The sequence below is a fragment of the Euwallacea similis genome, chromosome 8 (assembly GCF_039881205.1).
Source record: "Euwallacea similis isolate ESF13 chromosome 8, ESF131.1, whole genome shotgun sequence".
Lineage (NCBI taxonomy): Eukaryota > Metazoa > Arthropoda > Insecta > Coleoptera > Curculionidae > Euwallacea > Euwallacea similis.
The window spans coordinates 4,500,562-4,513,315 of record NC_089616.1 but is presented as its reverse complement, the minus strand read 5'-3'; the positions used below and the strand labels follow the sequence as shown (position 1 = coordinate 4,513,315).

Genomic DNA, 12,754 nt, shown 5'->3' with positions numbered 1-12,754 from the left:
TGACGTTAAAATTCATTCACGAAAGATCTCCCAGCTCAGCAGGACGCGCTCCAATCAATGAGGAAGCTCGGGAACTTCCATTGCGAGCTTCCTCCCCCGGAAAACCGACCGGAATGAGCTACTCATAATAATGTTTTTCGGACGATACAAACATTAAGCTTAAATATTTCAAAACATATTCGTTATTTCAAGTTTCGTACACGCGATGTCGCCTATGCTGCCTCAATATTCACTATCTATTATTAAATAATTCAAGACTCGACGTTATTGACTTCTACCCACATCAATAATACCGTTAAGGGTAAGTTATATTTAATTCAGCTATGTTTATATATAGAAGAAATTTTAATAACCATGGGAAGGAGGACATCCATGACACTCCTACGCCGACTGCTCGAATTCCCAGAGTCGTTTACGAGACAAATCGCAAATCAAACGAGAGGTAGCGAATAGAGCGAAATAGAATCGTAAGAATGTTATCAAGACGTCAGACATTAATGACGTGCTTAACAGGAAGAAAGATGGAGTAGCTCCCGTCAGTGGCTCACCCCAAAACGAGGGAGAGTAATAACTCACGCAGTTGCTCTCAGTCTGTACTAAGTGGACAGGCAAATTCGGTTAACCACTTGTTCTGGATCCCATTTTCATTATTTCGGACCAATTTGTTACATTTGTTTAGCAACATGTCGGACAGGATGATCCAATGCGTCCACATCTCATTCTCAGTCAGAGCTGTGTCGAAGAGCCCCATAAATACGCGTACAGTACCGAGCAAAAGTGGAGAAACATGTAAGTTTTTGCAATATTTTAAATGACTATTAAAAATAAAAACATAATTTATTTTTTTACATGAGTACTAGATAAATGTAACTTAAAAGTAAAGCAAAAGAATTTTTCTTGCTCGCAATAACATTATACTGAGTGATATTTAAAAAACGACGAGTAAAAGTAAAGAAACATTGTGAACAAAAATTATTAATGATAAAACAAGTCAATATTTAGTAGCTCAGCATTTATTTTTGATAACCTCTAAACATCTTATTCTCATAAAACCAATAAGTTTCTCAATAGCTTCCTTGTGCACAGCTATTGTAATGGCTTCAAAGAGTTCAGCACTGTTTTTTAATTTTTTGGGATGTTGAGAGCGCATTTTTTGATTAATTAAACCCCATAGGTTTTCTATGGGATTTAAATCGGGACTCTGTGCCGGCCACTTCATGACTGTAACTCCTTCACCTCCAAAAACCTTTTTGACAATTTTGGTCATGTGTTTCAGATCATTGTCATGTTGGAAACGCCAACGTAAAGGCATGTTGTCTTCTACACATGGCAGCATAGTGTTAGCTAAAATCTCCAAGTATTTGTATCGATCCATGATTCCGTCAATTTTGATAATAGGTCCCATTTCCCAACCAGAAAAACATCCCCGTACTTGAACATTCCCTCCGCCGTACTTAATTGTGCCCAAAGTATACTTCGGATGGAAACGTTTATTAATAGGACGTCTCACCCATAAAATACCATCCGAAGAACATAAGTTAAATTTACTTTTATCGGAAAATAATACGGTATTCCACTTTGATTGGGGCCAGTTTAAATGGTCGTGCGCAAATTGAAGTCGGGCGGTCCGATTTTTCTTTGAAATAAAGGGTTTTTTAGAAGGCTTTCTTGCCGGAAGGTCACTCTCCTTCAGACGTCTTCGAATTGTGTGAATACTAACATCAATATCATCTAGTTCGAATTTAATACGTACTGCGGTAAGAAATGGATTTTGCTTTACATAATTTATAATTTTCTTATCAGACTTGGGTGTTGTTTTTTTTGGTCTTCCAGTTTTTGGTGGATTTTATAGAGATTTTTGTAGATGATTCAACTTAAGAGTTTTAGATACGACTGACCGATTTAAGTTTAACTCATCGGCAATGGCCTTTTGTGTAATACCGGCCTGGAACTTGGATACTATTAATTGTTTTATTTTTAAAGACAAAGTAACACCTTTGGGCATTGTCACAATATTTAGTTTTCGCAATGGTACTGAAAAATCAACTGGTCACTTTTGCATCTAAAGGTTTAAAGGGAATTTCGGATTTGTTGCTTCATTTTTGCTCACTGCAAAAAAAAATAGAAAAAGATAACAAAGTGAATATTGTGTGTTTTTACTCCACCTTTAGCCAGCAGAAACTATCTGTGTTGATTTGTTTTATACAGTATTTTAAAGATTAATTTAAAGCATATAACAAAAGTTGCTTTACTTTTGCTAGGTACTGTATATACAGGGTAACAATTTGAAAATTTACAATGGTTATATTTGGGGAACAAAAGAAGACATCAAAAACTCCTAGAACTAGTTTTTATAGTACCACCGGGGTCATCAAAGTAATCAAAATCAAAGTAATATACTATATATATACAGGGTGGTCATTTAGTGCGGTCTCGGAAGATTACGGCTAAACAATTTAATATTTTGAATTTCTTTTTTTTGCGTTGTATAGAACTCGATTATGGGTACATTCCAAAATTGTTTTCGTTTTATACAGGGTGTTCTAAATAAGTGAAAAATATCAAAGTTATGTTTTTTTTAAATAGAACACCCCATATATTAATATCGTTTTAGATTTCTTGACAAAAATAAATGTAAGTTTCATTAAGGTTTACTTGTCCTAAATCTTAAGGATTTCGAAATAATTAAGTTTTTTTAAAAAAATCATGCAATTTTAAAAACTTTGTTTTGAAGCAAGTTTAAACTGGAGTAAATCAAAATTCATACCAAACCTTAGATACGAGACGTATTTTATGCCAGAATTATGAAAATTGAAATATCTCATACAGTGCGTTCAAAAAATAACATGAAAATTTCATTCTCTTTGAAAGGAAATAACTTGCTTAATTTAAATAGAACATCCCATATTTTATTACTTGAAATAAGAGATAAACATATGACTAATCAAAAATTGTTACACCTTCCTATACCTAAATGTACAGGTTTTCTTCGAAAAATAAGATTTAAGAAAAAGTAGCAAATTTTATTACTTTTTATATCAGTTGCTATGGTTACCTCCAAAATGGCAACATATTTACAATTTCCTTTATCTAAGTCGATGTCAAAACTTGATTAATGATTATTTTTATTTACAGGTGTGTATTTTAACTTTAATTATAGCTTTGCTAAATTTTTTTCAAATTTTAGTATAACATTAAAATGAATTTTCCTATGAACGAAATGGTAGATATAATTTGTACTTTGGGTAGAGCAGAGGAAAATCCTTTGCTTGCCTCAAGACTCTATGCTGAACGATTTCCTGATCGACGACACCCAACTCAAAAATCATTTTTGAAATTATATCAAAGATTCAATGAAACTGGCTCTCTCGCCTATAAAAAAAAATGAACGAAACAAAACCGTAAATAATGAAGAAAATAACTTTCAAGTTCTCGCACATGTGATTGAAGACCCCAACGCCAGCCAAAGAAAAATTAGCAAGAAATTTGGAATATCCAAAACATCAGTTCACAATATTTTGAAAAAAAATTAATTTCATCCTTATCACTACCAATTGCATCAAGAACTCGATGCAAGAGATTTTGCAAAACGCAGAGAATTTGCTGAATGGGGTGTGAACAAATACAATCAAAATAACAATTTTTTCAAGACGGTTTTGTTCACCGATGAGGCTACATTTCACAAAAATGGTATTATCAATCGTCACAATTTTCATTACTATGATAATGTAAATCCTCACCTAATAAGATCATTAGACAATCAGCATCGTTGGTCCCTCAATGTATGGGCGGGAATACTTGGAACACATTTAATTGGACCACATTTTTTTAATGAAAATCTGACGGGAATGATGTATAGACATTTTTTAGAACATGAAATGCCAGATTTGTTGGAAACCATACCTTTAAACATTATTCGTTCCATATGGTTCCAACATGATGGAGCTCCTTCTCATTATAGTGGTATTGTGAGGACTTTCCTAAATCAACAGTATCCAAATAAATGGATTGGTCGAGGAGGAGCTGCATCCTGGCCCCCCAGGTCGCCCGATCTTACCCCACTAGATTTTTTTTTGTGGGGTTATGTCAAAAATATTGTTTATAGTACACCTCCAACAACAAGAGACAATATGAAAATCAGAATCCGCTATGTTTTTGACTCTATTAGAGCAAATAAGGATATTCTGGAAAACGTTTGTCGTGGAAATGTTACTCGACTTCAAGCTTGCATTGATCAGAATGGAGGATATATTGAAAATTGTTTGTAATTAAGTGTTTATTAAAAGAAATTCTTTTATATTAAATAAAAATAAATTGCTTCAACACAAAGTTTTTAAAATTGCATGATTTTTTTAAAAAACTTAATTATTTCGAAATCCTTAAAATTTAGGACAAGTAAACCTTAATGAAACTTACATTTATTTTTCTCAAGAAATCTAAAACGATATTAATATATTGGGTGTTCTATTTAAAAAAACATAACTTTGATATTTTTCACTTATTTAGAACACCCTGTATAAAACGAAAATAATTTTAGAATGTACCCATAATCGAGTTATATACAACGCAAAAAAAATAAATTCAAAATATTAAATTGTTTAGCCGTAATCTTCCGGGACCGCACTAAATGACCACCCTATATATATATAATATAATATATCAAAGTGTATTGACCAATCAAATCTAACTTACCCCTTCATCCTCCACCACCACATTTAAATAATATTAAATGGCAATCCACTACTTGTGATACCTTATTTTAAAAGCTTTCAAAAAACGCTTTTCAACGATATATTACAAAGCAATATTTGATAAAGTGGTTTTTAGTAGATTAAGGAAAATCTAATTAAAATGTATTGTATTACCGTTTAATTTATTTATTATTAATTCAACGAATGCTGAAAACAATTTCCATTATTTTGGAAACAATAATAGGGCCTATCTTGAAAGGCTTGATGTACATTTGCAAATATTTTTCTGGAAATAGCTCGGGATCCTTAAATTATTCTTTCCTGAAGTTGCCCTGTTGACTCAGGCAGCACATACATTCTAATTAAATTTCCTCGATCAACCGAAAAGTACTTGATCAAATGTAGCTTCGTGGGGTACCATCGGAAAGAATTTTTTGAGAGCTTTAACGAAAGGTATCACAAGTAGGGGGTTACCATTTAAGGTTATTCAGTTGGGGTGGTTAGGGATGAGGGGGTAAGGAAAAACGGATTGATTTATTCATAATTTTGATTTCCCCTCGATATTACAGAAATTGGTTCGAGGAATTTTTGATATCTTCCTTTGCTTCCTAGATACATCGAATGCAAGTTTTCAAACTGTCACCCTGTATGTTCTATGCGTTTGGGGCGGATTGTTTATTTTTTCTTTTCATTTTATTTGGAAATAACGCCGCGCACGAAAGTAGGGGCGGAATTGTAGTTAAAACTGAGGACGCCATTTTACTAGGACTTCGACGAAAACCCTTGTTAATCAGTGTTAATCAGTGACAAATCTGTCACAGTCTCCAAAACCTGCGAAAACATCATGACAATTTCTGAATAATTAAAAGATATAAAAGTAGGGGTTCCAAACCCCTCAGGAAACTCTCTGGTCCAGTTGAACTTAAATTTGAGAAGAATTGGGGCAAATAGGGTCAAAGAGAGGTATTAAGGGTTAGAACTCCCATGGCTCCGTGCGCAAAAATAATACCTCAAAGTGTAATATGCGTAAACCCGATCGGTGTTTGGTATATTGTTGACTAAACGAAGATTAATAAAACTTAATTAAACTGTATTGATCCGGAATGAACTGGCCATGAAATGTGATAATTCAGGTTGAAGGGCCGAAAATGTTTATCCGGCTAAAGATTCAAACATTGTGTGAATTCGGATAGAATTGCCAAAGTGGCGCGATCCTTCTCCTAGAGCCGAATTGATGCGATTCCGGCTTAAAAGACAACAAAGGTGTTGCATTTCCGGAAATCGGGGAATCTTGGATTTTACAAAATGGCCGCCAAGACTACTATGGAGGGGATAATGATGACGTTTAAACCCTGAGTGCGCAGTCACCGTTTCCGGTAAGAAAACTTTTGTAAGTATAATTAAGGTCGGTTGGTGTATACGTGATAAAAAGTAATGTTGAGAAATACAAGCAGTAACGACATAAAGCGAGCAACTAACTGCTTGTGGCACAAGTAGTACTAGGTAAGTACCTAAAAAAGGGTGTATGCCATCATACATAAAAAGAAACGTAATCGAAATATTGCTGAGAGGGGATGGCGCGGTTGCCACGTTAACTTGGATTTCGTAACAACACGTAAACAACATTTCTTTACTTTAGTGACCATTCGGTAAAGTTTCCGAGAGGAAAAGACAGAAACACTTTCTGGTTCACCATTCTAAGCAGTCGAAAAATTATTTAACGAATTATTCCGCCATACTTATTATGCTTAAGTCCCCTTATCTCGTTTTCAAAGACTTCAGAATATCAGAATAAAGACCGATTTCTGGAATTTCCGGCCATCATTTCAATGCCATTTGATGACTTTCGGCGTTATTTCGCAACAGTTCTAAGGCCGGTTCATTAGATTATTAGAGAAGGGCATGATCAATTAGTACCTTCTTCTGGACTGGCATCCCGTTTTAGCACATTTTCTCAAATTTGAGAATTAGGAGAAAGAATTTGGAAGAAGACACGATCAGGACTCTTTTGGCGCGAGTGTTGGGGAATGCTCAATGGTGAAAACGTGAGAATCTGACTATATAAATTTACAGTGACTGTCGCTTATGAGTGGGAAGTTATTCAGCCAAAATGAGACTGAAACCTTTGAGAAGACGGCAAAAACTGCACAACTTCCAATCGAAAATTAGGTGGAATTGAAATTAGCGATGCAATTCCATGCAACTGAGGGTGATTCTATTGCACTTCGGGGGCTCTTCGGTTCTAAGACAGGCTGACGCTTTGGTGGTACCTTGTAGGTGAGTGAAGTAGTTTATTCCCTACATAAAACCATCCGCAAATCCGTAATAATTATTCGGCAAATCGAGCAAACAGTTACGATTAGGGATTCGAGAGCAAATCGGTAAAAAGCGTTGTAAAAGCTGTAAAACGGGCCTCGCTCAGAATTAGTCGGATGCGACTTAATAGAAGCTGTCATAAAGCCGTGCTAATGATACAAAATGGCGCTGCAGGGGGCGATATCATTCAATTAACAACCGCCATAATGGTCCGCTGTCGTGAATTAATAACAGGAATCCACAGGTCCATTTGTATATTTTGTTGTCGGAGAGTTTGGAATAAAACGTTGGTTGACTTAGGCTCATCCGAAGAATCAGACCGAGACGATTTTAAAGTAATCGTTGACATCAAAGGTTCTGGCATTGTTTACTACGGAAAATAAAAAATGGGCACAAAACATGAATAGAATGAAATTGTAGCGTGCAGGTTCGTCTCCGCCCACCGCAGCTTGCATGATCCAGGGCCATATTACTTTAATGTCTTTCGACATGATCTGCCAACTGGAGGCAGCAGATATCGAGGCCGCACTCTATACTTTTCGAAGAAATATTCCAGCCCATATTTTTTCACATAATCATGTTAAATTGTACTTTCAAACTTGTTTTTATATCAATTAGAAGGCATTCTTCGAGCCAGCTAAGAAATAGCTGTAGGCAAGCGCATTAACAGAATTTTCTTGTCACTCATAGAAAATGTGCTGTGATATACCGGGTGGCCCGTAGAAGGAACAACACAATTGATTCTCAAAAACGAAACCTCCCTATAACATTAAATAGAACCGAACTGCATTTCACTCTGCTTCGCCCAGAAAAATCCGCATTATATCTCGATAATTTCCTTGTAAATCGTTATAGAACTTTTTCCAAAGTCTGCTTTACCTTACCGTACATGAGGCAATTCCCTGGCATGATTTGCAGAATAATTCAACCGGTTACATAAATGGCCGCTAAGGCTATTGCAGAATACTTGAATGAATAACATTCGAACAACAAGGCAAAACCGAACCGTGCTTATCTCATATGAATGAGAAATAATTAGCCAGAGATTTAACAATGATGCTAATTAGCAGATTTTGGCCTGAAAGTAACAATGAATGAATGAAATGATGTTTGCGTCTTCGGAGAGTGGCGAACGAATGTGCTCCGATTTAGATATGCTGAAAAGTACCTTGCTGACTGTTTTTCCTTGTGGTCTTTTTCTCTTTCATCCAAGGGTACTCCGGAACATTCACCCCTGGGGAGCCTAAACCATGAGGCACTTCCATGGAATATCCCCCCGGAGGGGTATGCTGAGGACTCATTGGTGTGCCATGGGGCGGCATCTCTGCAGATAGGTGGGGCAGGGCCGTCATAAACTGAGGACAAAAATGTTATTTATTTTTTTGTGTCACATCCAGTAGAGATTTGTAAGTTGTCGCTTGGGAAATTTTTCGAAGATCATCAATTATATTCCGCATGCATGTCATCACCATGGATGTCATCACGTCCATATAATGGCGTGTTCCTGACCCTTGAATCAATCAAGACATTTGGCAATAATACTACAATATTTTTTGGATGTCGCTCAAATCTGAGGGATTTGGAAGCAAACAAAGCTTCGATATACTTACTTCGGCCATTGAGGGTTGGCTGTTGATGAACCCGGTCTCGCACCCATCCATGGGGTGTCGAGGGCCACCCCCCACGTTGGAGCCACCGGGGGGCATCCAGTAGGGCCCCCCGGGGGCCCCGTCGGGAGTATTCGAGCGCGTCTTGACCGGCACAAAGTCGACGTCGTCTTCGAGCTGCCCCACTGTAGGCATTAGTGAAATTAGGCCCGGTTCGTGATTCAATCTGGAAAGAGGGTTTAAGTGAGGTTCTCGTGGAAAAATTCGTATAAATCAAAAAACAGTATTAAAAACCGCATTGCAAAACTAACTGTTGAAGTTCTAGAGGGAAATCGTGATTTTTTTTGAAAACTCGCATCCTTCATCGATCCGAAAGTTGTAATTTTTACATTTCCACGAAATTTTCAGGATTCACAGTTGACATTTTAAGCTTTCGAGTGAGGTTTAAGTAATTTTTGCTAAAGAAAGGAAACATGAAACTGGATTTTTGTTATTGTAGCCTCTTAGACTTATGTTTTGAGCTGAAATTTGCAATATTAAATCCGATGCTGCCATGGCCGTCCAACTCGCTCAATAGTAATGAAATTTTCATAGTATATAGGGAAATCTTTAGGTTTTTCAGTGAGGCCTAAGTTGTTTTAGTAAGAAGTCAAGTTTTTAAGTTTTACAATTCGTGTCTATCACCCAAGGTTGTACTCTTAAACTTCATCCTGCTCCAGTACTTTAAGTTGATTAATAATCATGAAATTTTCAAGATTTATAGAGAACTTTTTAGGCTTATGGGTGATGATTTGGAATCTAGAATAAAAAAAAGTCTCGTTTCGTTTTGTCATGAGATGCGTATACAGAATTTGACCAATTCTTAGCGTAACATGGTTAGCGAAAAATATTTTCATCGCTCTTCTAGGGATTTACTTAGATACTTCGATTGTGACACATCATTTCAGGCTAAACTTTTCAGAAGACTTAGAAGGAATTTGACGCGAATAACAATTTGAAACAATGCACTTTGACAGTTCCTACATTTGCACATAATGTTAAAATAAGTGTCTAATAGCTGGAACATCCGCTAAATCGCATTTTACACGTCGACATTCCCGAATGTCTCAAATATCTTATTCTCACGACCAATATTAGATACCCTTTAAAACAGTAAAATGTGTCTAATTAACTGAGACGACAAAGATAAATTACCTTTTCCTGACATCTATCAATGCACGGCTGTTTCGGTGATTATTTGTTTTAATGCATAACGTTGCCAAAAATACGATATTATTATGGAAATATGTATTGATCATATTTTGAAGAATAGAGCATCAAAATGCTATTTAAAATTTTTTTTTTCGCTATATATGCCAACTTTAGCCTGAAATCATGTAAGCAATTCTCAGATAGTATTCAACCAATGTTCTTTCAATTTAATTTGTTATAATCTTTCTAAAGCTGCAAGAAATCTAAAAAGGATAGCAGGAAACTTTAAACGAAACGCAGATGCGTGTAGGTTAAGTTTTTAGAGTTATTTTGAGCCTAAAACACAGCACGTGGGCATTTAGCAGATCAGTGGATTCTGGTATAAGTAAAGACAGATAGTGTTGACTTCCGGCGACAAACAGACTCTAACTTCGGAAATCAATCAGAATGATTATTGGAATTACAGTTCAAAAAACTCATAAATTTAGTAGATTATGAATATCAAAAATAAATTATGGTTATAAAGAATAGACAAGATTAATGAGATTGAAGCTATATGTCTAAAAAGATCATGGGAAATTGTATTTCTCAAAGAGCGAAAGCATATTTCACCATAGTGAATGGACACTTAATTTTAAGAAATGTATAAGAATCACTAAGGATAGGCTACGCCACTGATTCTACAATAGCATGAATTGCACAGTTCAATACTATAATATTTTAACTTTCCTGAAATTTGCATAATTTTACCAATTACTGTTATGCTAGAAACTACTATGAATTGAGACATAAAAACTCTTAAGAACCTTTGAAGATGAGTTACCTGCCTGATTTGTGTATGGTGCATGAAGCAGAATGTATTCTACCTTTATTAATTTGCAGTCATATTCTCGAAAGAATCAAGTTATTATTCTCTTAATATGCAAATTCAATGTGATTGTTCAACCATTAAAAATCATTTAACTACACCACTGATTTTACTAAGAATTGAAAGGCAGAAGACCCCTAATAAATTACTAAGAATTGTAAGGTCCAATGCTGCTTTAATGTTCGTTAAGTTCCTAATAATGCTTGCCAAAGTATCAGGGATGGACTCCCTTGCATTCGCGAGAATAAGGCCAGCACGTCAATTCAAATCCTTAAAGTTTCTGAAGATCTTTTTAAGAATATAAGAACTCTCAGAAGTTGGCTACACCAATGATTTTACTGAGGCTGAAGACAGTGACGCCTCATAAAAAGAGTTGAGGGGAGGGCAAAAGGGTGTCTATCCCCATAAATGTGAAAATCAATCTATATCTAAAGGAATATCGTCATGTCAAGATTTGAAGTAAATACCTCAAAAACTGTCGAAAGTATATAAATGTAAGAATGAGTGGATCAGTATCTCAAAAACCGCGCACATGGGCATGTAAGACCATATCGACATTCTGGGCTTGATAGACTACCAGGAAAACTCTTAATTTCTTTGATAAGTTCATTTTGGTGCCTCAATTATCGAGAACACTCACAGCTTCTCAGCAGTGCTCTTATGAACATCAGTTTAGGGTAATTTCACTAGTTGGTGATAACTAATCAGCGGTCAAGCGCTACAGCAACTGAAGCTCGAATTCACTGAGCGCTTTCTGTCTGACAATTTGATTTGACAGGTAGCTGTCAACTTGATCTCCTGAAACTGAAGATTGAAAATTTAAGCTATAAGTCCGCGTTACAGCGAAGTGCAACCGCTGCAGTGCTGCTGTGCATCAATGGACCCTGAATACGCCTTCTAAGTGATATTTGTCCCATGTGACGAGTTCCACGGTTTAATCAGGAATTTCGCACTGTCAAGCTATCTCTAGGTACTTTAAATGTATATTTATTTCTTGTTTAAAGATTTTTGGTTTAATTTTTCATATTTACCTCATCGACCACCGTCCTGAGAACTCCTTATCTGCCTCCACCGCACCTTACTTACTACTACCACCATCACAGTTCGTCCGCGATATCACCACAACGCGTCATCACCGCGTCACTTGCCGCACATTAACATTGTTGATAGCCCGTCGCAAGTCTGGAAAAACCCTTTCTGAGTGCGTTTCGCGAAACCTTTTTCTTTTGTCGCGTATCCTTGCAGTTGTCGGGCAGATTTCGCTGCTCGTTCCCGCGCTTGGAAATAGAAAACGATTGTTGGGCTTTGCGTCCGTGGATACAGTAAGCGCGCCTTGTTTTTGTTTCATTCTCCCTGTGGAGGCTGACAGAGGGTCACGTGTCCCAGGGCCCCACCAATTGCGGCAACGAACCTGGGCCGAAGAGGCGGAGCATAGGGAAGTTGGGGCGGGCTCACGCCTGTCGTGTCGGGTTCCACTACAATTATACAGGTAAAAATTATGAAAAAAACAGCGGATTTCACATGAACACGCCGCCGATATGCCTTTGATATTCTTATTACTTTAAACACGGACGTGCTAGTTGATCACGCAAGCTTTGCGACCATCATGAGTGCCATTTAACCTTTATATGAGCTGGTCTCATTCTCTTTGCGGAATTCACATAAAAAACGGTTGGGGACAGATTCTGAAAAACAGAGTTTCTTTAAGAGCCGGGCAGAGATGACCTAGAAACAAAATTTTATTGCCACTAGAAAATGGAAAGAAAGTACTGCGATAGCGGCTGCTAATTGAGTAGTATGTCAAGCGACGCTACGCGACGCCTTTGGATGAGCGTCGCGGAGCAATTGCTTCTTACATGTAAGGATTGCCATGTTTTGTTAACAAGTTTAATGAGCCACTCGTTAAATTTGAGGTCGATAAACTGACAAAAGTTTATATGAATAACGGACAACAATAATTTAACAGACCGGACAAAACAGACAGCTTGCAATAACGAATCGTCCGTTATTATATAACGGACGTATGACACTTCTAGCACATGGTATTTTATGAACGAGCAACCCGATGTAAGAAGAGTGAA

The 12,754-nt window shown here is 36.7% G+C and overlaps 1 protein-coding gene across 1 annotated transcript in view; it reads right to left on the bottom strand.

Annotated features, from left to right (window-relative positions):
* pb (proboscipedia) overlaps positions 1-11,980 on the bottom strand; it is a 52,053-nt gene extending 40,073 nt beyond the window's left edge. Inside the window, exons 1-3 of the mRNA XM_066392622.1 lie at positions 11,705-11,980; positions 8,618-8,840; positions 8,176-8,362 (exon numbers count right to left, since the gene is read on the bottom strand). Coding sequence (XP_066248719.1) covers positions 8,176-8,362; positions 8,618-8,840; positions 11,705-11,709 — 415 coding nt within the window. The 5' untranslated portion in view covers positions 11,710-11,980. The remainder of the gene's footprint in view (positions 1-8,175; positions 8,363-8,617; positions 8,841-11,704) is intronic.
* Positions 11,981-12,754: the final 774 nt, after the last annotated feature.